This window comes from Cyanistes caeruleus, chromosome 11 (genome assembly GCF_971803275.1).
Source record: "Cyanistes caeruleus chromosome 11, bCyaCae1.hap1.1, whole genome shotgun sequence".
Classification (NCBI taxonomy): Eukaryota; Metazoa; Chordata; class Aves; order Passeriformes; family Paridae; genus Cyanistes; species Cyanistes caeruleus.
Genome location: NC_141711.1, coordinates 1458485 through 1485303, shown reverse-complemented (window position 1 = coordinate 1485303; position 26819 = coordinate 1458485). Strand labels below are relative to the sequence as shown.

At 49.4% G+C, this 26819-nt stretch overlaps 1 protein-coding gene across 24 annotated transcripts in view; it reads left to right on the top strand.

The window, feature by feature from the left end:
* The window catches only part of ITPR1 (inositol 1,4,5-trisphosphate receptor type 1), a 159353-nt gene that overhangs the window by 116144 nt on the left and 16390 nt on the right, over nt 1–26819 (top strand). For all 24 annotated transcript variants that reach the window (XM_086846201.1, XM_086846198.1, XM_086846206.1 and 21 more), the window contains 16 exons: nt 2623–2803; nt 3379–3632; nt 7299–7499; nt 8600–8710; nt 9994–10089; nt 10559–10681; nt 11660–11764; nt 12710–12902; nt 15573–15695; nt 18393–18568; nt 19260–19424; nt 20633–20828; nt 21343–21444; nt 23388–23527; nt 24923–25088; nt 26220–26380. In XM_086846201.1, coding sequence (XP_086702327.1) covers nt 2623–2803; nt 3379–3632; nt 7299–7499; nt 8600–8710; nt 9994–10089; nt 10559–10681; nt 11660–11764; nt 12710–12902; nt 15573–15695; nt 18393–18568; nt 19260–19424; nt 20633–20828; nt 21343–21444; nt 23388–23527; nt 24923–25088; nt 26220–26380 — 2493 coding nt within the window. The remainder of the gene's footprint in view (nt 1–2622; nt 2804–3378; nt 3633–7298; nt 7500–8599; nt 8711–9993; nt 10090–10558; nt 10682–11659; nt 11765–12709; nt 12903–15572; nt 15696–18392; nt 18569–19259; nt 19425–20632; nt 20829–21342; nt 21445–23387; nt 23528–24922; nt 25089–26219; nt 26381–26819) is intronic.

The window sequence follows — 26819 nt, the reverse complement described above, 5'->3', positions numbered from 1 at the left end:
CTCCAGTACCAGATGGAGCTGTGTCTCCACTGCCCCTCAGACAGCTTTTCAATACTGGGACATCCAGGCACAGCCCATACTGGTTCCTCATGGGACACAGTTCCCTGCCTGCAGCAGGTTTTTAGGAGCTCCCAGACCCCAGTGTGATGGTGACTGGATCCTCAGGGGTGGCTGGTGTCAGATGCTGCAGTGTCAGGGCTGTGTTTAAAGCTCTGTTCCTCAGAATCCCGCAGGAGTGTGGAGGTTGGCTGTTCCTCCACACTTGCTCTTTCAGCAGCCTGTGGTTCCATGGTGTCTGTACACAAGCCAGGACCCCAGCAGACGGTGCTCTAAAATGGCCACTCGATTTCCGTTTTAAAAAGGGAGATTTCTCCACTTTCTGCTTCGAGGCTATATCTGTAAATAAGATTTTAGGATTTCTGTCATAATTATCACCACCCGTTACCTGCTCAAGCGCAACTTGCAAGATCACACCTCTTAAAATACAGTATCTTTGGGAGCTGGCATGTGGTTGATTCATATGTGTGAAGGTGTTAGGCATCCTGACCTAAACTGAAACAATCATTTGGTGGCACCCCTTCAGTGTATGCACAGCATGCACAAAAAGCTTTACTGGAAATGCTCCTTTCATTTGGGGTTTTTTTTTCTCTGAAGTGCAGTGGAAACTCGGTTAAGAAGCTTGAAAAGAAGACAAAAATCAAGTCTGTCAGCAAGTAGTAATTACTCTCATAAAAGGTATTTCTTTAGTGTGGTTCATTAAAAAAAGGCTTTTCCTTCAGCAGGGCTTCATCACAGGGAAACTCCTCCTGTCTGGGCTCTGCAGAAGCGACAGCCAGGTCACGGCCATCGCTGCCTGACAACCAGGTTTTTGGGAAAGTGCTTGGCTTTTCTAGAGCCTGTGGTTTCTGCTGGTCTATCTGTAAACTGCTTTTGTTGTTGTTATTTGTCATCTTGGTAGAGTGAAATTTCCGAGCTGCTCCTTAGGCACGAGCTCTTCCTCTCGCTGTCCTTGCAGCCACCAAGCCACAGAGTCAGTTCAGGCTCGGCTGCCTCACCCACCCAGTCCCCGAGGGGCTGCTGCAGCCTCACCCCCTTCACAAGGAAGGATCTCTTGACTATATCTAAGTCAGCCCTCTTTCCATTTAAAGCCATGGGGAAACATTATGAGGAGACATTCCAATTGTTGGTAGGAAGTTTTGGATTAGATATTTTATTTTTGCTGTAGCAATGCTGATAAACGAGCTGGGCAGGCAGATGAGCCCATGGCACATCACAGGCCCAGCAGTGTTTGGGCAGAGGGCATGTCCTGCAGTGCTCTGACACCTCAGCCTTGCTGGGCTCTCTGGGTGTCAGGAGGGGGTACTGCTGGCACTGGGATGTCTCACCTGGGTTATTCTCCTTCCTTCTTCTCTGTTAATCACTAGAAATAAACACAATCTTCAGAGTTTACCTGAGGTGCTGAGAGCAGGTGGGAGGTATTGCAGTGGTGGGAGGGATACCTCGTGAATATTGACCACGTTCTTTAAATAGCCACACTCCTGCTCTGCCTGTAATCAAAGACCCAGCTCTGGGAGCGTTCAAAGTCACTCCGTGTGTTCTCCGTGCAGCTGCTGGGGAGTGATCAAAGGCAGCAGCAGCCACGGCCCCGAGTGCTCCGCAGCAAAGCGGGCAGGATATATTGCTGCTCCCGTTTTAATTTGTTTTTTCAATAAATCAGGCTTCATTCCTATTCATCATGTAAAGCTGTTGGATGGCGAGCCGCTGCAGAATGCTAACTAATTTCATAATGCTCTGCATAAGGTGACCCACTTACAAGTTCATCCTTCAGTCGTGTTTAAGCTCTGGTCCTGATTTATGTAACAGCATATTGGTTTCATCAAGAGTTGTCTGATCACTCACTGTGTTGGCTCCTTCTTGACCCGTACATGATTTGTATTCTCCTCGATTTTAGGGAGAACTTTCTGTCTCCATGCACATATGTGCAGAAGAAGAGTAATAAACCTTCTTAAAAGTAGTCAGTGCTTGGAGTTTTTCTGTCACTTAAAGATATATTGGAGTGGGAACTAGAAGGAGTTTTAGGAAGCCTGGTGCAGGCAGGGCAGGGGATGCTCAGCACGAGATGTCCCTCACGGCATCGCCCTGTTCATACATTTTTGGACTGTGATTAACATTGGCTTTTGCGTGTTGTGAGTCACAGTCCCTTGGATTTGAGGGTGGGAGGGCAGGACAGTTCTTCTTCCTCTGGATTTTGCTCATACCCTTTTGTTTCTGAACTGAGAATCAAATTATAGGGAATTCCCTTCTCCTTACTTTAATTCATGGTACTTAACCTATCTCCCTTGCTGAGAGTGAGGTGTGCTGCCCAAATGTATCAGGCTGGTGTGATTTATTGCCCTCACTTTTCTTTAAATCCGTATTTGAAGTTGTTAATGGGGGACTTAACAAAGCTGAGACACTGGGGCTGCCTCACAATAAGCTCTGAGTTTCCATTGCTCCGAGTTTCAGTTTACTGACAGCTAATGAAGCTCCCAGTCCTGCAGGATACCACACAGTGCAGAAAGCTGGAATTGTCTGGATTCTCTGTGTGTGGAGCTACAGATGCTGTTCCTTTTCTCCTTCTAGCATTCCTTCTTCTGCCGACTGACAGAAGATAAGAAATCTGAGAAGTTCTTTAAGGTATTTTATGATCGCATGAAGGTGGCACAGCAAGAAATCAAGGCAACTGTCACAGTCAACACCAGTGACTTAGGAAACAAAAAGAAAGATGAAGACTCGGACAGAGATGTCCCCAACAGGAAAAGAGGTAATCCCCAGTCATTCCCCTTCTGAAGTGACAGTGAGTGTGTTTTGAGCTCACTTCAGCTGATGCAATAATGCTCTGATCTCAGATCCCACAGAGCAAAGTTCAGAGATCAGTGGTGCCCTGGCTTGGGATTTCAAGAGCTTCATCCCCTCTTCATCCATTTGTGAGGCTGTGCTATTGAAATGAGGAATCTTTCTGAGCTGAGACTCTGCTGCTTTGTCTCGTGACAAGCAGCCCAAATCTGACCCATGGTAACAACCCAGGACTGGGGGTTGTGGTCAAACAAAAAGTGAAGAAATCCTAATTTTGTTCTAAAAGCAGATCCTTTTACCATAACGCCGGGTAGTGCTAGATGTGTGTCCTAAGCTGTTAATCCCCACAGTGATAACCCTGCTGTGGTTGGTGTAGAAGGTGCAGAGTGGGACACGAGCCCCTGGCCTACACTGCACACTCACCAAAGAGCCGCTGCTCAGCAGCTGGGCCTGCGGGTGAAGCTGCCAGGGGAACATCTGGACAGATTTCCTGACCCTCTTTATCCAGCTTCCCTGAGGAAGATGTGTCCTCGTGTGTTGCAGTGAGGGAGCCCATGACCCAGATCACAGAGGAGGTCCGGGACCAGCTGCTGGAGGCGTCTGCGGCCACGCGCAAGGCGTACAACGCGTACCGGAGAGAGGCCGACCCCGAGGAGCACTACTCGGCAGGAGAGGGAGCCCAGGCTGCAGCAGACAAGGGCAAAGATGAGCTGGAGATGAGTGCTGTCATCTCCATCATGCAGCCCATCCTGCGCTTCCTGCAGCTGCTGTGTGAAAACCACAACCGGGATTTGCAGGTACCGCCTGGTTCCGGGCAGCTGTGCTCAGGGTGCCTCGTGCATTCGCTGCTGCCACACCATTATCCCTAATCCCAGGCCTTTTTAAATGGATTATGTGACCAATTATTCTCTTTGGTCTTGATGTTAATCCAAAAAAAAAAAAGTACTTATACCTTGCTGGGCTGTTACGAGCAAATCCAGTTATCCAGTGCTCTTTGAAAGGTACATGAAAGGTGGTGGGATCAACACCTTTTACAAAGTACATGTTGAAAGCAAGCAGGGGTTGTGCTGTGAAGTTACTGATTCGCTTTTGAAAGGGGAGGGAAAGAAAAGTCATGTAGGAAAATGAAGAGGTCACTGGGACTTTGGTTCCAGCAGTCCTCAAGCTTAACTTTCCAGTAACCGGGTTCTCCTGGATTTTCTTGGACCTGTTCATGTGCACAGAGTTGAACACTTAGTGAAGGTGTCAGGAAAGCCTCAGCTGCAGGTGAGGGACATGAAGGGCAATGAGAAGGGTTTCTAGGTTGTATCTGCAGAGAGGAAATAGGCAGAGATGGGTTTGCTGTGGAATGGACACAGCCCCTGGTGGCAGAGGACGTGAGGAAGGTCAAGGAGCCCAGTGCCACCTTCACCTTGCCATTTACTGGCCTTCACTGACCCTACATCCTCAAGAGGTGATGACCCTGGTGAGGTCTGGAGCAAGGGAATCTTACCCTTGGTGGAGAGTTGGGATGGGAAAGATCTAAATGAGCTGGACATGCATTTAAACGAGCTGGAAGCCCCAGGCTCCGTGTGGAGTTCTGGCCTCAGTCCTGGGCTCCCGAGTGCAGCAGGGAGTCTCAGAGATGACCAAGGGACATGTGATGGGGAAGGAGAGGCAGGGGGAGCTGGGAGAGGTCGGGCTGGCGAGGAGGAGGCTCGGATCCCTCACCATGTGTGCAAACACCTGATGGGAGCACAGGGAGAGCAGGCCAGGCTCTGCTCCAGCTGCCTCGTGACAGGGCTTGGAGTTGGCAGTGTCCAAAGGTCCTGGCAGCCTCAGTGTCCTGTGCTGCCCTGGGACGTGTCTGTAGAATTCCAGGGAGCCCAGAGCAGCTTCCCCTTCCAAAGGGGCTGCGGTTCAGATGATTTTTGTTCAGCTGGTGAGGCGCTGTACAATGTGCTAAATGCCCTCATAAAGAGCAATAATTGCCTTGATTTGCCATTGTTCCCTGGCCGGCAGGAGCGTGGGACCCTGCTTTGCAGAGCTGCCAAATCGCTTCCTCTGAGCGGTGATGCCCCGGCAGCACGTGGGACCGCAGCTGCATGGAAACGTCCTGGGAGCATCTCTGAGTGCCCGGCTTATATACATCAGCCTTTCTCTCATTTTGAAGAAAAAGAGCCCTTTGATGTGTGTTTTGTCAGAGGATTTTCCTGCCGCTGGCGGTGTCGGTTCCCGTGGCACAATTCCAAACCGCACGCTCAGGATCCGCCGCTGCCTTTGGCGAGGCACCCGCAGCTATAGGAGCACAACTTGAATTCCAGCTAGTGCAGAAACTTGGCCTGGCCTCTTCCCCATCCCCAACAATTGGATTTCCCAAACAGCAGGTAGTTGTAGTCAGCTCTGAGAGAAAAAGGGATTTCTTTCTGTAGCAAAAAAAAACCCCAAAGGTAGAACAATTTTTCCAGTGTAATCCTCTTGCTGCCTGCCTGCCTCGAGGTTTGTCCTTCTCCCTCAGCCCCAAAGGGAAGGCAGAAGTGTCTGATCATCCAAATTCTTGGTGTCTGCAGCTGGTACATGTAACTGAGCTCCCTGCAGTAGTGCCAGAGGACTCTGCCTAAAGCAAACAGGGAAGGACTCTCCAGGAAGCTGAGTGTCTCCCAGAACTGCACGTTATATTTGAGTGAGGGATCACCTGCCTGGTGATAAACCTTTCCAGGCTGTTGGGAGGTGATGTGCAAACACAGGGAAGTGCAGGTCATGCTGGAGGAGCTGCTGTGCTGAGGAGGAGGAGGAGGAGGTCTCTGGGGTGCTCAGCTGCAGTGCTGTGCCCTCTGCATCAGTCAGCCCTTCCCTTGCCAGATACAGCCCCAATTTGCTCCATGTGGATGCAGTTCCTGCATGGAGCTGCAGCACCTTCTCCAGATGAGTGCAAGGACTGGGATGAGCGGGTGGGTGCATCCTTCCCCCATGTTGGAGCTGATCTGCAGATTTAGGGTGCAGGGTGTGTCAGGGTCCCCACCTCGGGCTCATCCCACGGAGGGCACTGGGGTGGCACACTCAGCACTGGGGAGCTGTGTTCCCTCCCCACAGCCTGTGCTGTGCTCTGGGTGACTGAAAATGAAGAGTTCGCTCTGTCCTGGCTGAGACAGCAGCAGACACTCCCTGGGGCAGTTTCTCACAGTGCAGCAGGGTTTTATTTTCTACAATTTTTTCTTTCCCCCTGTTTTAGCTTAACAATGTCCTCCTGCCTCTTGTGCCTCATTCCTCTTCTCTCCTTACTGACTGTGGATCAAGCAGCTCAGGTGCAAGCTTAGCTGTAACCAGAATAAATGCAGCCAGGAGAATTTTGCTTCCTCACTTTTATCCTTTCATTTTGCTTTTTTTTCCTGGAGGGAAGGCACAAGCTCCAATTTCTGTAGGATCAACCTTTTTTACATTCTGACAAGTTAATCAGAAGTCAGGATACCAAATGAGCAATCAGCTGAAATGTGCTGAATCACTGTCACCTTTAGTCTGCTTTCATAGACAGCGTTTTCCTTTTTTAGCTTCGCCTTCCATTGAATCTGCAATTTCTCTCTCTATTTGCCTTATAAGACTCATTAGTCTGACTCAGGCAGAGACAGCCAGGGACCAGGGCTGCTCCCTGGGCTGGCAGGAAGGATCCTGATGGTTCCATACTCCCATGGCTACTGTTCCTCTGAGGCCTTTTTCACCCTGGAATTGTTGTTACTTCCTAGAATTAAGCTAAATAAGAGTTTTCCTGATGAAACTTCAAGGAAAAGCAAGTGGTAGTGGGAATGCACTGGCAAACAGCATCTGAGTCACTGGGAAATTGATTTTCATTAGCTGTCCTTCAGTTTTGGGTAGGTCTGGTGCTTTTTTTCATCTGGAATATAAGAGATCAGAAAGCTGTTAATCCATGGCTTTTCATTAGAGGAGCTGCTCCTAATCAGCAGCTTGAAGCAGGAATCACAATAATTATGTGGAAAGAAACGCAGTGGAGAGAATTCCATTATAAGGCACCTTCCTTCAGGGTGTGCTCTCGGGTCCCCCTTGTGCAGGTGGAGCTGCTGGCCCCAGCCAGGGGATGGCTGCTCCCACCCTGGAGAGGGGTCTGGGAGGAGGGAGCCTTGAGAGATGCTTGGCTGGGAAGTGCAGCAGGTGGAGTGGAGCTTCCAGGCTCCAGAGAGCTTCCCAGAGTGCCTGTTCGCTGCTCTAAGGGTGTGTCAGGCTCTAATGGATCTCTCTGTCTGTGGGATGCACTCTGTTTATTGCTGTACAACGTGAAGCCAGCAAGCTGCTCAGGAGAGCAGCACGTTGCAAATAAGCCCTGGAAAGAGGCTTAAACTGCTTGTACAGTGAGCCAGAGCAATCCACCATGCAGTGGAACTGGGGATGGATGAACTTAATAAATGCTATCAGCCAAACAGCATTTTGCATGTTTTTTCCCCTCCCTCATGGCTTTGACACTCTCCTCACAGAATTTCCTACGCTGCCAGAACAACAAGACAAACTACAACCTGGTGTGTGAGACACTGCAGTTCCTGGACTGCATCTGTGGGAGCACAACTGGGGGACTTGGACTTCTGGGTCTGTATATAAACGAGAAAAACGTGGCACTGATCAACCAGACGCTGGAAAGTTTGACTGAGTACTGTCAGGGGCCCTGCCATGAGAACCAGGTAATGAATCCAGAGCTGGGAAATGCATCCCCCTTTCTCCCTGGGCCCCAGCTCTGCTAGGCTGCTGCTGTCTTACAACACTGCCCACTTTACTTGCCCCACAAACTGGAGGATTTTTTCCTTTATAAGCTCCTCATAATCAACTTGTCTTTCTCAGGGCCCCTCTGAGGAGCTGACACACTCAAAGCAGTGGAAGTATTTCTGCTTTGCTAAGATCTGTTTCATTAGATTGGACGGGGAGAGGGGGGAATTTCTGTACTCCATAGAATCCCAGAATGGGTTGGGAGGAACCTTTAACATCATCCAGTGTCACCCCTGCCATGGCAGGGACACCTTCCACTACCCCAGAGCGCTCCAAGCCCCCTCCAACCTTGGGCACTGTCAGGGATCCAGGGCCAGCCACAGCTGCTCTGGGCAATCTGTGCCACTTTCTGCTTATTCTCTCCATTTCCTTATTGACTGAACCATGGTATTGTCCTGAAAGTCTGGAATGTGACTTTTCTGCCTTTCTTGTGTCTGCAAGAGGATGTGTGAGGCTGTGCATGCCAGGGAGAATTGTCAGTGTCCCTCTGCTCTCTGGATCAGGTGGAATAAACCCTTTAGGTGTGGATTTCAACTACAGAGCAGGGCTCTTTGTGGATTTGGAAGCCAGCAAGCTGCTGTTTGTACATTTTAGTTACAGACCATCCCAAAAGCAGGCCAGAAGGTTACGGAAATTCCCGTTCTTTGTGTAGGCAGGGCTGAAGGAGGTGTTGATTGGCACGTTTATAATAAAGAAAACTCTCCCTAATCTCAGCAAAACACTGTTCCTCCAGCCTGCACACTTTGGCATGGAAATGCTGCATTTATCAGCTGTGGTTCTTCGAGCTTCCTGAGGCCGGGGGCTCCAGCAGGACCACGGCTGAGGAGAGGAAAAGCTTGGAACAGAATGCTTTAATCTCTTGTTGTTGCACTGCCTGGAGCTCTGTGTGCAGCTCTCCAGCCCGGGCAGCCCCTGAGGTGATGACAGAGGGGACTCTGCTGCTCTGGCAGGGTCACCAGCCCGGGCTGTGTTTGTAGTACAGGCAATTAGTGAAGCCTGATGACTTTTCTTTGGACAGAACTGCATTGCTACTCACGAGTCCAACGGCATTGACATCATCACAGCGTTAATCCTCAATGACATCAACCCTCTGGGAAAGAAGAGGATGGACCTCGTGTTGGAGCTGAAGGCAAGTGAACCACGCTCTGTGCGAGGCACGTTAGCAGTGAGATAAAACAGAATTGTATTGTTGGAGCTATGTGGGTGTTTATTATATCCCAATATTCATAAGTGCACAGAAAAATTATATACATCAGTGAGCTGCAGGCAGTGCCCAGAGATTGTTTGTCATAGGTATTTCATCTTTTAAATGCTGACATGGAGCCACCAGTTCTCACACGGGGGATGCAGGCAGTCAGAACACGCTGAGGAATCCTAAAATTACTTCCTGTAAAAAATACAAAGCTGATGAAAACTGTTCTGTTGTTGCTGAGCTTTTACATGGGCAATGGAAGTGAAATTTCTCATGTTGCAACTACTTTCCTAACACTTTATTGGTGTTGTTTAATCAGTTGACATTAAATCATCAACAATTCTTTAGTGCTGTCCATATTAGTGCTGAAATAATTAGCCCTGGTGCTGGTTTCAAAACACAAAAACACAGGAGCAGGTTCCCCTCTAGCAACAGCAGTCCCACAGCACTCTTGCTTCAGCCTGGGCTTGAGAAATATTTCCTTTCTGACTTATTGCCCTGCCTGACACTGCAGTGTCTCCTTGTTTTCCGTTGCCGACTCACACCATTATTATGGGTAATGTGGGTTTTTTATTATTGTAAATAAAAAATGCTCTTAGACTCGATTAGCATTATACTTCAAAATTAAATACTTTTATTGGGTTTTATTGTCAGGCATGATGGATTTTAATCTTAATTGTTCGTATTAAAGTAGTCTGGTGCCTTGTGGTAGTTTCCCATTTCCTCCCCGTGTTCCTTGGCGTGAGCAGACTGCAGAGTGATTTCAGTTAAAAGCAGCAAAGCACGTCTGTCTTCAGCCCTGGCTGTCCCTTGATTTAATCAGCAGCATCTTCAGCAGAGCTGAGCTGCACCATTTGGGAGCTCAGAGCTTGTGGTGATGCTGCAGCATCTTTAAACCAAACCAAAACAATGTGAGCATGAAACAGCAGCATTTTTTGACATTTAAACCTTGGCTGGGGTTAGTTTGATGTCTCTCAGTAAGCAGGATTTGGGGAATAAAAAGCCCTGTGAAGGTGTATAGGTCAGTAATTAGAGGAGAGGGGCTTGGTGAGGTGAGGCTGTGAGAGCCCAGGGCTGGGTGGCACAGCCTGCCTGCAGTGGCTGCTGGCCGTGGGACCCGTGTCCCTGAAGCCCTTCTGGCAGCAGAGTGGTGCCACCCAAGCTGGGTACCCTCACCTTTTGGCTCTGGCAGTGATTCCATTGCTTTTCCCTCCCCTCAGAACAACGCTTCCAAGCTGCTCTTGGCCATCATGGAGAGCAGGCACGACAGCGAGAACGCCGAGAGGATCCTCTACAACATGAGGCCCAAGGAGCTGGTGAGTCCTGGCACCGCTCCCCAGCTCCTGACTGTTCCTTTGCACAGGAGACAAAGTGAAAATCCCTTGTGCCCCAAGAGCTGTGCAGCAGCAGTGCTTTGGGGCTGGTTAATGATGTAGGAGCTGCTGGGAGCACAAGCAGGAGATCCCAAGCACAGCCGGATCACCCCTGACTTGTGCCAGTGCTCGGGGCTGCCTTGGAGCTGGGGTCAGAACGTGACACAGGTGCAGAGAGGGTGGCCTTGGGGGTGTGACCTTCAGGGAGATGTGAGGCTCAGTTTGTTGTGCCAGCAGGCTGGACTGAAGCTGAGATCAGTTTGTCCTGGGTGTGCAGAAAGCCACTGACCTCCCTTGGAATGTCCCTGCCCCGCTCCCGTTCCCGTCCGTAGGAGTGCCGAGGGTGTGCTGCCCTCAGCAGCTTCCAGCCTTTGCCTGAGCCTCCTCTCCTTGCCTCTGTCTCCTTCTCCAGGTGGAAGTGATCAAGAAGGCTTATCTGCAGGGAGAAGTGGAGTTTGAGGATGGAGAGAACGGGGAAGATGTGGCGGCATCTCCGAGGAACGTGGGACACAACATTTATATCCTGGCTCACCAGGTAAAGTTTCACACGAGTCACAAACTGGGAAAAGCCAGAGCCTGCTTTTCCCTGGAGCTGTTCTTATGGCTCATCTCTGACACTGACTCACTGCACATTCTCTTGTTATCGGAGCAAATCCGAATTTTAACCAGGAACAAAAATAGTATAATACAAGAAAATTTGGGGAATTTTCTTTTATAGTGGGAAGCAGGCAGGGTCTGGACCGAATTCCTGAGGACACGTGGCTCAATTCTTGGCAGCACTGAGCAGCAGTGTATTATTTTTCAGCTGTATCAAAGGTTACTTCATACTCCCAAAGAAATTTTACTCACAGATCAATTAAAGTGTAATCAGCAATCTCGGTCCTTGCCACATTCTCTCTCTGCTGCAGCCACGCAGAGCCATTGTATTGATACAATGTGTGTTTGAAAGGTAAAAAAAACCAAAGGGGAGAAAAACATATCTAAATCTACTTAATATATCACTGCTACATCTCTCACTGCATTGGAGACTTCTTGTTCCTCCAGCATCTGAGCAGACAAACCCTCACTGTGCTGCAGGATGAATTTGGAGCATCCAGCAGCATTTTTGGAGCGGTGCTCTGTACATCTGCTGCTCGGTTGATGCAGATTTTCTCTTTGTCCCTGCCTGGATCTTTGGGTGATGAGCACACCTTTGGGTTAGGGTGGTGTAGAGGGACAGACAGAATGTGAATATCTGTGTGATCAGAAAGATTCCAGGCAAAGGGTGGGAGAGGATGGGGAAAAGAGGAGTACAACACTGGCATTAAAGAAATACATATTTGAATCATTCTGACTTGCTCCCAAAATAGAGCTGCAGGGTGTCTGGTTGGAACAGAACAAGCCTTCTGTCAACTTTGCCCTTTCCTAGCAGCTGACTGCGTACTATTTCTTTTTTTATGCCAAAAAATCAGAAATTTAATATCACAGAGAGACATCTGGTGTCTCCCACTCCCTGTGCATTCCTTTATTTTAGTTGGCTCGTCACAACAAAGAGCTGCAGAGCATGCTGAAGCCGGGGGGTCAGATGGAGGGGGACGAGGCGCTGGAGTTCTACGCCAAGCACACGGCGCAGATCGAGGTACCGGCAACCCGCAGGGCTGAGCCCCCGGGGGAGCACCAGGGAGAGCAGCCCCAGTGCATTATTCATGCTGCTGTCACAGCTCTGCCTGCCTGTGTGTGGACTGTTGTCTCTGATACAGAGCACAGAGAGGGAGTTATTTATTTAATTCGCCGGCAGTGGCGGGGGGAGCTATTCCTGAGCTGTCATGTGTGGGCTCGGGGATGGAGCTGAGCAGAGCTCTCTTGGCAGGAGGAAGTGTGGCTTCGCTTCTGTTACATTTTGGCCGGTGCTGTTGCTGAATCCAGAAAGTTTGTGATAGCTTTTGCCACTCTTTCTGGATTCAAATGACAGTTTGGCCTCGTGTGCCATCTAAGAGCTTTATAAAAGTAAAACGTTCACAAATGAGGAGATTTCCTGGAGAAGCTGTGGCTGCCCCGTCCCTGGAGCTGTCCCAGGCCAGGCTGGACAGGGCTTGGAGCAGCCTGGGACGGTGGAAAGTGTCCCTGCCCGTGGCAGGGGTGGGACTGGATGGGCTTTAAGGTCCTTCCAACCCAAACCCAAAGCAGTCCATGGTTCTGTGACTTCACAAAACTCTCTGATAAGCAATGGAGATATAACTGTTATTCCTTGTTCTTGCCCATTGCTCAGATTTGCCAGTATTCTTGAATTAGGCCACCACATTGCCCTGAACCCCATCCCAGCTTTGGTGCAGGATTCTCTGGGCCCTTGGGAATCCCAGCTAAGACCAGTACTGCCAGAATAAGACCACAGCATAGAAATTACAATTCTGGAGCTAAACATAGACATAGTCTGAAAGGTAAATTAAATTAAATCTGTGTCGAGATGCTCTTCTTTGGAAATGTGTCTGCATGTAGCTGGTTTAAAAGGGGGAGCAAAACAGGCAGAAAACCAAGAAACAGAAGCATTTAGGAAGCGGGCAGGGCTCATGAGGCTGCTGTGCAGATTGTCAGGTCGGACCGCACCATGGAGCAGATCGTGTTCCCCGTGCCCAGCATCTGCGAGTTCCTCACCAAGGAGTCCAAGCTGCGCATCTACTACACCACGGAGAGGGACGAGCAGGGCAGCAAGATCAACGACTTCTTCCTCAAGTCTGAAGACCTCTTCAACGAGATGAACTGGCAGAAGAAACTGCGAGGTGGGTCAGTGCTGCTCCATGTGGGGCAGAGAGCACTGGGGTGGGGATTTTGGGGTTTGAGCAGCAGGTGGTTCCCCAGTGTGGCAGCAGCCTCAATAGTGGTTTGCAAGAGCTGCTCCTTGCAGGGTGCTGGGGTAAAGGCAGCTGAATGCTGGAGCAATAGGGACCCTCTGGAGGGGATCCAGGGCAGAGTGGGAAGGAGCAGCACAGGTTGTCCTTTCTGAGATCCAGCAGGAAGGAACAAACATGTGGAGGAGTAGCTGAAATGAGTAGGAGACACGGGAGGATGTGGCTGAGGAGAGCAGTGACCTGTGCTGGGTGCAGGGGGGAGTAAGGCTGGGGAATGCAGCAGGCTTGCACCTGTAAAGGTCTTTTCCAGCTGTAAAGATTCCGTGGATTTAGGGCATCTCTAGGAGTGGAGCTGTTTAAGAACAAGTCAAAGATGGATTTCTCAGTAATGGTAAAGTAGAATTCATCCCTTTTTGGCAAGCAGACTGGCTGACAGGTTGATAAGTCCCTTCCATCCCTATGACGCTAAAATGTCTGAACGCAGGTGTTTTCAAGCACCGATTTTCCCTCTGTGGTTCCCACTGGCAGATGGGAAATCCCTTAAAATGATATTCTGATTCACACAGTGCCACTACATTCCCCAGTAAACCTTCTAGCTCATTTGCTTACATTTTTGTTCTCGTGCTGAAGGCCACATGCTGCAGCTGAGGCTCAGTGGGGAGAGGTGCCCAGCAGTGACCCTGGGAGATGGGAGAGAGGGCAGCTCCTTCCTGCCCCAGCATCCCCAGCATCCCCAGCATCCCCAGCATCCCCAGCATCCCCATCTGCCATCTGATCCTGCTGCTGCTCCCCTGCCCTGCAGCAGCCCCACTGCAGCGCTTAGTGCAAGAGCAGGACTGGTCTGGAACCTTCTCTTGGGGCAGATGTGGGACTGCTTCCAGAAATCTGAGAGCTCTGCAAGGAACCTGGGAGTGTGGCATCCTGAACAAATCACAACTTCAACAGCATCTGTGTAGTCTGTTAGATTTTGTTTGAGTCACTTTGGGGCTGTCTCCAAGCAAGCAAGATGGAAGGCATCCATCATTAACAGCAGACCACAAATTAGCCAAGATCCACCTGCAGGAGTGGAGAATATTTCTTTTGTTTTTTCTTTAAAAAAACTGGGATCATTTCTTCTGTCTCTAATATTCAGGTCTTGCCTTGCCTCTGAGTGATTTTTTTACCTTCAAACAGTTGTTTCTCACATTTTCAGTAGAGTTTGTGTTGGAGCTGTGACCTCTGACAGTGCTGTGTGTGCTCATGTGATGCCAGTTTATTCTACCCTCAAAAATACTTCTAAAATAAAGACCCATGTACCTCTCCCTTCAGCTCATGGTGCTGCCCCATAATCTGAGCACCAGAAGCCTCTTAATTGTTAATTAAGAATGGAAATGAGCTCCTGAAGCCAGGCAGAAGCACTGCACAGTCAGAGTCAGTGTCCATCCCCAAAGGAAGGTGTAAAGTTAAACCTAGACCTTTATAATCACCCTTATATAATTTCATATGAATTAATTCAACCTGGTTACAAATTCTTCCAGCTGGAAGGAAATTGGGAACATGGAGATATTGTGGATTTCTTTGCGCCTTTGTTAGCTGGGGGTGTGAGAGGAGGGGATTTGCTGGAGAGAGGTGGTGGCTGTAAGGCTCAGAGCCTGCTGCATGTAATAATAAATTACCCTTCAGCCCAGAGTCTGCATTTGCAGCTTGTTCCTAAATTTTACTGAGAGCTTTTCCTTTGCTCTCTGATATCTAAACACACTGCCTCCTTCCACCAGGGCAAAACAGTCCTTTCCCTCCTTTGTGAACATTTTTAATGGATCTTTTCACTACTCTAGATTTCAGGAGGACACAATTTGCGGTGCAGGAAGCCTGCAGGAGCTCAGATCAGGGGGATTTTGCCTGGGTGCAGAGGGAATTACTGCAAGAGAAGCTTCTTGGCTTCTCTTTTGACTTTGGGTTCACAACCACTTCAGCAAAGGAATCTTTCTGTTTTCTGCCTCTTGGTTCTGGCTGCAGGGATTATTAAAATTTGGAGTCTTTTTGAGAAGTATTTCTGTGTAACATGAAGGATTTAAATGTGCTGTTGGACTGTTCCTTGGGCTCTGTGCAGATGTCCTTTGCCCCTGGGGCAGAGGGAAGGCTGGGGAGCTTCACCCCCTGGTTATTCTGGGGCTACTTTGGGCTGTTCCCAGCAGAAAATGAATTTGCAGGTGGCACTGTCTGGTGCAGGTGAGCTGCTGGCAGCAGCAGAACACAGAGGGATGGGGCTGGAGCTCAGTGCTCATTTTCCTCCTCCAAATTGTTTTTTGTGACTCTGAGTACAAAGAATATTTATTAGGAGAAGCCTCTAGTGCTTGATCTCTGCAGATTCTCAGCTTGTTCTCTTGCTGCTGCTAAACCATGTTTGAAACAGGGATCCTTTGCCTTAAAACACCAGCTAGGAATCTTGAAGGGCCCCCAAGATGAAGGATAATTAAATAAACTTCAGAATAAGCCATGAATATTATTACTTTTGGGCAAACTGAAAGCAAACTTGTTTTGGTGCTGATATTCTTTTTTATATAGAGACCTTTTACTTTAACTAAACTGACCATTAAAAAGAAATCATTTTCTCTTTTGCAGCTCAGCCCTTCCTGTACTGGTGTGCTCGGAACATGTCTTTCTGGAGCAGCATTTCCTTTAACCTGGCTGTCCTCATGAACCTGCTCGTGGCATTTTTCTACCCATTCAAAGGAATTCGAGGAGGTACTGATACTTAACCTAAAAAACCATGTGAACAAATGAGATGTCATGAGCCAAATTCTGCTCTCCCCACTCGTGTCTGTGCACTGCTGTTTACATCAGTGGGGACAGGAAAACAGAATTTGGATTTTAAAGGTGCCTTGTTTTAAATTTTGCTGTTCTCTTTCTTGAAGCCTTTTTAAGGAAAATGTAGACCCATGCTTTTTCCTAGGGGAAAAAATTACCCGAGACAAACATCCACCTTTAATTGCCTGACTGTTCTACTTCAGTTTAAAGTCCTGTAATTAAGGATTGAGCTAAAAATAGACGAAATGTTGAATGTGTTGTTTTCCTTGAGCTTGCAGTTTATTAATGGCGTTTTCCACACACTTTTCCTGGTGCTCCAGGAGGCCTCTGAGTGCTGGGGGTGGGTGACAGGGGGGAAATCCTTGGGGGATGAGGGAGAAGAGCCCATTCCCAGGACTGCCTGCCCAGGGTTGTGTGAGGCTGGTGGCTCTCAGAGCCTTGGATCCAGCAGATCCAGCCTTGGATCCAGCAGATCCAGCCTTGGATCCAGCCCAGCTGCACCCCAGGGCAGGGCAGGGCTGCAGTCCTGTCAGCAGCAGTTGGGAAATCTGCAGGGATATTCTCAGGAATGTCATGTGCATCACTTGCAGGATGACGTGAATCTCTAGGTAGGAGCTTTTTCCTTGCGTGTGTAGGGGGTTTGCATCCTGAAAAAGCCTGTCAGGGGGATATTTTAGAGTGAATTCCAGTGCTCCTGAGAGGGGGAAGAGAACAGTTTTACCTTCTGCCATCAGGAGCAGCCGGCTGTGGCTGCAGCTGGGTGTCACACCCAGTGTCAGCAGAGTGGGCACAACCCAGATCCTGGCTGGAAGGCTCTGACAAGCCCAAGGAGCAGCTGAATTTCTGTCTCTAGCTGCAAAGATCCCAAGTTGAAAGCTCTGAATTGATGGCTGCCAGCAAAGCTGCTGGTTAAATGAGTTCCCTGAGATTACAAACTGCAAGACTGGGGCGGGGGGGTTGTTTGGTGTTTTGAAGATGCCCTACCCTACATATTTGAAATTCTTTATTTATCAGGTAACATTTTGATAAAACCTCTTCCTCTCCTAGTTAGAATCCAAAAAGTAAAAGAAATAAATACGTGTGTATCTTATATTTAGCTTAAAAAAAAAAAAAAAGAAAAAGACTTCCAAACAGACTGTTTGGGGGAAGTTGTCAGTGTCTTGAATTGCTCAGACACGGTGAACTGAGCAGCTGATGAGCATCTGACAGTAGCAGAAGCTGTAAAACTTCTGACTTGAGGAGCAGAAACAAAACTGGATGCCTGGAATTGGGTACTGGAATGGTGAGAATTCCAGAGACAGGGAGAAGTTCCTGCTGGTTGCACGTTCCTCCTGCCTGTGGTTGTGGAGGGGCTCCCAGCAAGGCTTTGGGGTCAGCTTGGGTGCAGGAGTTGGTGAGTGACCACCCTGAGCTCCTGAGGCTCTGCTCCCAGCCTCTCTCTGTCCCTGGGAAGCAGAGGGGAGCCCGAGCCCTGCTGTGCCCTGAGGTGACACTGCTGGGTCCCCTGAGCTCCTGGCACTGCCCTCCTGGTGCTGCTGGGCTTCTGGGCCAGGCCCAGGTGGGTGTTCCAGACAACACCTGAGGGCTTCAGTCCCTCCAGGTGTTCCTTCAGACCCGCTGGAAGCTGCTGCAACTCCTGAAAACAAATCTGTTCCCAATAAATCTTGTTTGGATTTTAGATAAGTCATTCCTAAATAAGCTGCTGCACATTTCTCTGTCCCCTCTCCATGCTGTTGCTTGTTCCCACTCAGTGACTCCATTCCCAGCCCTGCACCTTGTGCTGTGTGACAGCTCCAGGAGCCCAAACTCCCCCCAGGCAGCCAAAACAGCTGTTCAACTTTACGCTTATTAACTTTTAATTTCCATCCATCCTCTGCTGTCTTTATTAATCTGCAGTGATTTGGAACAAGATTAAATGGCTGCTCGTGGTAGTCAGATGAGAGTAATATTTCCTAAGCTGCCTGAGTTTGGGAGCAGGGGGAAAAAGCCCTGAGTGAGGATCTTGCCAGTCAGACACAAGTTCTGTGAGAATGTGTTTGCAGAAGGGCTGCAGAGTGCTGTGAAATCTGGGGGGATCTTGTTTTTTCCTCTGTTGAGGAACCAGTTGCTTGAAGACAAAAAATATTTAAGTCATCTTTGAGAAAGAGGTGTCTCACATTCTGCATAAACCTGGGGTAAATGGTGTTTTGGGCTGAATCTTTTTTATGGCTCTTTCAGGGAAGTGTATTTTTAGCTACACGGGTGTTGTGTAAGCAGCCAGTCTCATGGGACAGTGTAAATAGACCCAGAAATAGCAAGAGATGGCAAAAATGGGTACAAGGGTCTGCCCAGAAGCGCATCAGGAGGCTCTGGAGGAGTGTCCTCACCTGCCCAGGCACTGCCCAGCACGTCTGCACAGGGCCCTCAGCGCTCAGGTGTGCAAGCAGTGAGCACCAAAACAAAGATCCCACAGTCCTTGCCATGTGCAGAGTGCTTTAGTAGCAGGTTTGTGATTAAAACCTGCTGAGGGCTCTGGGCTCAGGTGCTGCTGCTGTGCAGTCAGGGGTGGCTGAACGGGGCTGGGTGATGCTGCAGCAAGGATGCAACAAATGGCAGCAGTCTGCTTATGCAGGAATTTGTTTCTCCCCTGGCCAGGCACTCTGGAGCCCCACTTGTCTGGCTTGCTGTGGACAGCCATGCTCATCTCCCTGGCCATCGTCATCGCTCTGCCCAAGCCCCACGGCATCCGGGCCCTGATCGCCTCCACCATCCTGCGCCTCATCTTCTCCGTGGGCCTGCAGCCCACCTTGTTCCTCCTGGGAGCGTTCAATGTAAGAACCCAGGGGCTCTCTGACCTCCTCTGGCCCCTTTTGTAAGGGTTCCTCACCTGCACGTGGGCACGTGGAGCAGAAAGGGCCTGGGACGTGCTGGTGGCACTGGAGGGAGGAGGGATTCCCTCCCTGGGCTGTTCCTCGCACAGCTGCTCTGTGGGGTGTGTTTAATCCTGAGCTCCGAGGTTCTGCTCGGTGCAGGAACAGCTCCGACCTCAGACAGGCACAGGGAGGAGTCTCTGTGACCTAAAGCACGTGGTTATTCACCCAAACTCCACAGAATTTATGGGGCTGTGTGAGGCTCACTGAGTGATGCATTTGTGAGTTACTGGGGAGCAGCTGAGGGAGCTGGGAAGGGGCTGGAGCCCCAGGAATTCCTGAGGGAGCTGGGAAGGGGCTCAGCCTGGAGAAAAGGAGGCTCAGGGGGAATTTCTGGCTCTGCACAAGTCCCTGCCAGGAGGGGACAGCCGGGGGGATCAGGGTCTGCTCCAGGGAACAGGGACAGGAGGAGAGGGAACGGCCTCAGGCTGGGCCAGGGGAGGCTCAGGATGGACAGAGCAGGAATTTCCCCATGGAAAGGGAGCTCAGGCATGGAAGGGATTGCCCAGCAAGGTGCCAAGTTACCTCCAGCTTGAAAAAGCCATCTGTTTACCCTGATATTGTAACTAATTTATGGTTGATCTTTCCTTAGGTTTGTAATAAAATCATTTTCCTGATGAGTTTTGTGGGTAACTGCGGAACCTTCACGCGAGGATACAAGGCCATGATCATGGATGTGGAGTTCCTCTATCACCTGCTGTACCTGCTGATCTGTGCCCTGGGGCTCTTCGTGCACGAGTTCTTTTACAGCCTCTTGGTGGGTGTTTGCCTGGCCCTCAGAACATCTTCTGGTCTGTTTGTGAAGGCCCATCTTGGGCATATCCTGGAAAATTTCTGTTTTTCTGCTGGGAAGGTGTTGAACAGACCCTGGGAAGAGCCACAGACTGGAGGTTTTCTTTAGGAGGAGTTACTGTGGGAGACAGCAGGACTCCTGCCACATCCCTTTTGCTGGTGTGTGACTTCTAGCACACAGACAGAGAGATACAGGGGGATAGTTTTAAACCGAAAGAGGAGAGGTTTAGGTGAGAGATGAGGAAGAAATTTGTCCCTGTGAATGTGGGCAGGCCCTGGCACAGGTGCCCAGAGCAGCTGTGGATCCCTGGCAGTGCCCAGGGCCAGGCTGGACATTGAGGCTGGGACAGTGGGAGGTGTCCCTGCCATGATGTGGAATGAGATGGGCTGTGATGCTTTGCTGTGTTATTATCAATAACTCCAACACGGTGTCTGTGCTTCCTGAGGTAACTTTGGAGTGTCTCCATGGCTGTATCCAGTCTCCAGCCCCCATGGGATGTGCACAGATCCTGGCACACGTGTTCCTTCTGTCTGGGGTGGGATTCACCTTGCACAGCACTGCTTCTGGAGTCACACTGAAGGAGGGGATCTAGTGCTGGTGGAGAAAATGTGTCACTGTTGAAGCAAAGCTGAAATCGCATTCAGAACAGGCTATTTTGTGCCTTTGGTTGGTGTTTGCCACATCCTCTGGTACCTGAGCTGGTTATTTGCTGTGTTCATGGAGGTCCAGTTTCACAAATACCTGTCCTGTGATCCACCAGCATAGCCACAACCTGCCTGGGCCCTGCTGTGATTTGTCCCAGACCCAGGGAAAAATGAAGGCAACACCAGCAGAGAAATCTAAACACAGAATTTGGGAAAAAGTATTGCTTCTTGAATGAGATGCTCGATAAATTAAGATTGAAAGCCAAGAGCAAATTGCAATTTGCAGTGAGCTGTTGGGAGGCTGTGAGGGGGTAGGTAACAGTGTAAGAAGCAGCTGCAGGCTGTGCTAGCAGCTCGCTGTGTGTCTAGCACTGAGGCAGGAGCACCTGCCCGCAGCGGGCACGGGCTGCTGGCCAGGCTGCCACAGAGCAGGGCACAGCTGCCTCGGCTCCTGCTGCTCCCCATGGCCCAGGACACGATGCCAGCAGTGGTGCTGCTGCTCCATGTGCTGTTGTTGGCTGTCCCCAGCTCTTTGACCTGGTGTACCGGGAGGAGACGCTGCTCAACGTCATCAAGAGCGTCACCCGCAACGGGCGCTCCATCATCCTCACGGCCGTGCTGGCCCTCATCCTGGTCTACCTGTTCTCCATCGTGGGCTACCTCTTCTTCAAGGATGACTTCATCCTGGAAGTGGACAAGCTGCCTAACGAGACCCTGCTGCCAGGTCAGTACCAGCAGCTCGTTCCTGTGGGTTACAGCAGCTCTTGTTCCCCAGGGTGCTGACAGGACAAGGGGGAAGGGTTCCAGCTGTGCCAGGGGTGGCCAGCTTGGACAGCAGCAGGAATTTCCCCATGGAAAGGGAGCTCAGGCCTTGGAAGGAGCTGCCCAGGGAGGTTTGGAGTGCCCATCCCTGGAGGTGTCCAAGGAAGGGCTGGAGGTGGCACTCAGTGCTCTGGGCTGAGGACAGGGTGGACATCAGCCACTAAATGAAGACTCTTGGAGGTCTTTTCTAACCTCAGTGAATCTGGGATTCTGTGAAACAAAACTGCTTTTGTGGCTGAGTTGGAAACCATGGAATGTGCAAATCAGAAAGTACTGTGCCCTTCTAAGCTCTAGGGTGAGATCCTGCTGTGGATGCCTTGTACTTGCACCCTGAGAACGATGGGGAGCCCTAATGCCTGAGAAGTCTCCTTGCACGGTGTTAAAGCATCCCTTGATGCAGCATTTTGTGGTTTCAGATCGCACAGAGCCAGGTGAGACCATGACTGGCGAGTTCCTTTACCCAGATGTGTGCAAGGCAGGGAGCAGTGAGAACTGCTCCTCCATCATTCCCTCCGACCGTAAGTACCACTCTGCAATCCCTTACTCACACCCTGAGTTTTCACTCTTTTCTTAGTTAATCACCTTCAATTAAAATAACTTCTTTAGAAAATCCTATGCAATCAATTTGGGAACAAAGCTATCACAAGATTAATTTGAAATAGGATTAATTTAGGCCAGCAGCATAAATAACATTTGTTACATGAAGTGGCTAAAGCAGAGAAACTTAGAACTAAGCCAGACTTCATAAAACACTGCCATACTCTTTCATTTTCTGCATCAATTGGAGAAGGAAGAGATGCAGTTTGCCTCTTTGCAAAGTTTATTATTTTAAAGCATGAGGCTATTAAACGTGGTCTCAGAGGATAATGCCCTGTGAAATACGGTTTATTGGCAGCATTGTTCTATCTCAAACTAAGGAAACTGTTTTAATATCATGGCAGGAAGTACTCAGTGGATTAAGTGGACAAGGGTAGGTTTGGGGGGTTTGGAGATCAAGAAATTGAGCTATTACCTGGCTATTGAAATATTTCAGTTTTATTTCTAGAAAATGTAATTTCCTTGTGGGAGATTTATGGTGCTGTCTGGGAAGGACAGACAGAACATCCCAGTTGCTCTGGGAAGGGCAGCTCTTGCATGGCCACCAAAGGTCAACGATGGCCACCAGCCCCTGCTCTCAGGAGGAGAGGGCTCTGCTTTGCTCCTCTCTGAGAAAGTAAAATCCTTTTCTCTGAGCAGGTAAAATTCAGCCTTGCTACAGGAGAAGCTGTTTCCTTCAGCTCCTTCACTCTGGCTGCAGGAAGGAAAACTCAGGGATGTTTTTGTATCACAAATAATCAATACAGTGCCAGGATGCTGCGTGGTCAGGGATGTTCGTGATGCCCCATTCTTGGCCATGGCTCTCAGGTTTTGGTTATTTCAGGGCTGCACAGGGACTGGGGCCTTGCCAGGGCTGCCTGTGGGAAGGTGGGATCTGCTCATGATGCTTTGTGATGAAATGAAAGTCGTGAGGTTTTTAATGGGAACAGGGGAGTGTATGAGGCTGGGGAATGGATTTCAGCAGCTCTGCAAGTGAAACAGTGAAGTTGGAGCCTTGAGCCAAGCGAAGAGAAGGTCAAAAAAAGAGTGCTGCTTTTCTAGCAGAATGCTGTTTCCACAAGCAGTGATCTTTTAGCCATTTGAAAGCTCTGAGTGGAAGTTGCCATTTTGAGTGCAGCCCAAAGGCTGTGCAATCTGTCAGGCACCAGGGGAGAGTGGAAGAGGCAACACTTTGTCCTCTGAGCTGTCAAAAAGCTCGGATTCTGTATAAACAGGCATCTGGTGATCTGAGCTGTGCATGCGAGGGATGGAAAGAGATTTCACCCAGTCACAGGCAGCAGTTCAGGCACAAAAGAAAACTGGTGCTGGGGAGAGGAGTCAGGGAGGAGATCTGCTCCCAGGGTGGCTCTGGAGAGGGTCCAGGGGAGGCCACGGGATGATGAGGGGGTCTGGAGCATCTGCCTTTTGGGGAGAGACACTTCAGGGCCTGTTCTGTCCAGGGAAGATTTGGGAGGGGATCCCATCACTCCATACAGTATCCCCAAGGGGTGTCAGAGAATGGTTTCTGACCCTTCCCAGTGGTTCCCAGTGACAGGACAAGGATCTGCCTCAACATGAGGAAGAGCTCTGTCCATGCAGGGGGCAGAGCCCTGGAGCAGCTGCCCATGGAGTTTCCCTTGCTGGAGACATCCCAAACCCACCTGGACGTGTCCCTGTCACTGCTGCAGGTGGCCCTGCCCGGGCAGGGGTTGGATGGACGATCTGCAGAGATCCCCCCAAGCCACACATGGGGAATGAACCTGGAGGGATTTGCAGCACGGGCTGGCAGTCAGAGGTGGGAGAGAGCATACCCAGCAGAGAATGGAGAGGAGGATTTAGAGCTAATCTTGGCTGTGAAACGTGTCTTTGCTTGCTGTGTTCCCAGAGCTGATCACTGAGGAGATGGAGGAAGAGAACAAGGAGCATACGTGCGAGACGCTGCTGATGTGCATTGTTACTGTACTGAGTCACGGGCTCAGGAGCGGGGGTGGAGTAGGTGATGTGCTCAGGAAACCTTCCAAAGAGGTAAATTACCACTGGCTGGGGGTGGAGGAGTGATACTGAGCAGGGCTGGGATCTGCTGTGTGTGTGTGCTCTGCTCCTGGGGCTCTGCTGATGGCTCTGGGGGTCACATCCAGCAGCATCAGCCACTCTCACTGCCTTCTCCCCAGCTCCTGTGCCTTGTGGGCTGTCCAGAGCAGGGCCCAGAGGAGCAGGGATGGGGGAGCCAACACTCTGAGCTGGGAGCTCAGGAGCTGAAGGAAGGAGATGAGTACAAATCAGTGAGGGGGCACAGGAAAATGCTGTGGTAGCTGGTGGATGCCAGTGGCACGAGGTTTTGTGGGAGCATCCCTAGGGAGAGGTGACGTGTCAGATGGGAGGGATGAGAGGACAGGGACCAGGCTGGGTTGGTGGGAGTGTGGGGGAGGAAGGAGGTTTGGAGCCATCATCAGAGTGAGGACCAGGCTAAGCAGCAGGAATTTTCCATAACACCTCTCTGGCTCCCACTCCACCTGCTGTTTAAGCTGGTTGTGTCCATTATTTAGGAAGGAATTGTTCCTGGGAGGGTGGAGAGCCCTGGCACAGGTGCCCAGAGCAGCTGGGGCTGCCCCTGGATCCCTGGCAGTGCCCAAGGCCAGGCTGGACATTGGGGCTGGAGCACCTGGGACAGTGGGAGCTGTCCCTGCCATGGCTGGGGTGGAACAGGGTGGGATTTAAGGTCCCTTCCCACCCATTCTACAATTCTGTGATGATTCTGTGATCTGAGGCTCGGGCTGTCACTCCCAAAGCCACAGTGTGGGCAGTGCTTTTTTGTTTTACCTGACATTTCAGTTTTTTTCTAAAACTTAGCCTTCAAAGATACTTAATTCTTAATAATAAGTTTGGCACTTGACTGACAGGATGATTGTGAAAATGGGGGTTGGATATTTTGGGTATTCAGGCCTGCAATAAATGTGGAATGTGTACTGAAAAGTCCAGCTCAGTGTTCATTTACATGGTTGTTAAATGCAATTAATGGTATTAAATTCCAGTAAAAGCCTTTATGGTCCACACTGATCCTCTGTTGATATACTGCAGATTAATATAAGGATGTAATTTGGAAAGGGCTTCAGGGAGGGGTGAGAACAAATTTCAGTGTGTGAGAGAAGAGTTTTTTTCTCTTGTGAAAGTGAGAGAAGTCCAAAATCTTGGACACAGGAAGAGCAGCTCTGTAGACATCCCACACTGGCAGCTGACTAATTTGGCTTCTCTTTCAGTGGTTTTTGCATTTCAGTTTTGCATTTTAGTTTCATTTAATGTTTTGAGTGTTGAGTTCCCCTTGGAGAGCATCAGCAGTGGAGAATCTCAGGGAAAGGGGTGTGGGGCAGGTGAGATGTGTACCTAATTGGGCTGTTCATAATTCCAAAATGTGTCTTGCAGGAACCTCTCTTTGCTGCTAGAGTGATCTATGACCTGTTGTTCTTCTTCATGGTCATCATTATTGTCCTGAACCTGATTTTTGGGGTGATCATTGACACTTTTGCTGATTTAAGGAGTGAAAAACAGAAGAAAGAAGAAATTTTAAAAACAACTTGCTTTATTTGTGGTAAGTGTGGAGACACACTTAACAAGAAGGGGTTACTCTGGGTAAGCCAGGGAGAGCTGCAAACTGACAGGAAAAAAGCCTTGAATTACTGGCTGTTCCTGCCTGCATTCCTCAGCCAGTTCATGTTCCTGGGTACCACGTGCACCGAGCTTGGCAGCAGGAGCAGATGGGGAATGCTCAGGATACCATTTTTCCTCAAGACTTCAGTTCTTGCTTCTCCTCTGCCTCGAAGAACAGTTTCCTATTGCAACAGGAGAGTTTTTTACCAGCAGTGGTTTTTTTCCAAGCGTGCAGAGTGCTGCCTGTGGAGGCTTTTCCCACCAGGAGCTCAGGAATGGAGGTGCTGTGGTTGACTGACATGGTCCTGCCATGTTGCATAACACACAGCCTGACGGGATAACCTTTGGAAGTTTGCTGCAAAGCAAACGTTGCTTTTGCTATCAGTTTGCCCAAAAATAGGAGATGTGTTATGAAATCCAACAAACTGCTTGCTACAGGGTTGTTGCCTTTTTTAACCAATTTTTTTCTGTTATGTATAATAAATATAAGCAGTACTGGTTACACTTTACTCTTTCTCTTCCTGCTCTTTTTCCTCTTCTTTCTCTGATCTTTTTCTTTATTTTCTCTCTTCCTTCTCTTCTTCCTTCTCTTCTTCCTTCTCTTCTTCCTTCTCTTCTTCCTTCTCTTCTTCCTTCTCTTCTTCCTTCTCTTCTTCCTTCTCTTCTTCCTTCTCTTCTTCCTTCTCTTCTTCCTTCTCTTCTTCCTTCTCTTCTTCCTTCTCTTCTTCCTTCTCTCCTTCCTTCTCTCCTTCCTTCTCTCCTTCTTTCTCTCCTTCCTTCTCTCCTTCTTTCTCTCCTTCTTTCTCTCCTTCTTTCTCTCCTTCTTTCTCTCCTTCTTTCTCTCCTTCTTTCTCTCCTTCTTTCTCTCCTTCTTTCTCTCCTTCTTTCTCTCCTTCTTTCCCTTCTTTCTCTTCCTGGGCATTTGTCAGATTTTCCCCTGATATTCAGTGTCCCACTCCAGAATGACTGACTTGCAGAAGTGCAGCATTTAGAAATGACTTTTGTTCTAGAGCTGATTTTGCTGGTCCCCAGCTGGCAAACACTCAGGGCTCTCCCTGTGTCCCTCTCGCAGGTTTGGAGAGAGATAAGTTTGACAACAAGACAGTCACCTTTGAAGAGCACATTAAGGAGGAGCACAACATGTGGCACTATTTGTGCTTTATTGTCCTAGTGAAAGTCAAAGATTCCACAGAATACACAGGACCTGAGAGTTACGTGGCAGAAATGATCAAGGTGAGTTTGGAGTTTTGCTTTTTTTTCCCCCCTAGTTTAGACCAATCCAGTGGAATGTTTGGTACAGTGCTCTGTATTGTATTTAATTCATTTTGTAAGTGCACCTGTGACTTCCCAGCCCCCAGAGCACTCTGTGTGTGTGCTGGAGTAGGTGACAGTGAGTGGCTTGGATCAAGGGAAGAGAACCTATTCTTAAATTCACATTTAGGGAGAGTATTTTCAAGCTGGTGGAAGTGTCTGACCAACAGGTTATAACTTGTCCTCGTATAAATATCTCCAACTGACTTGTAGGATTTGTTGTCATATGATTTGAGCTTATTATTGTGAAAAACTACAATTAATGTCTACTCAATTGGAAGGGCTTTTAATGAGAGAATTAAAAGCCTCATCTCTGCCAAGCTGCAGGTTCAGAGCTCCTGGAATTAGATCCAAAGCTCAG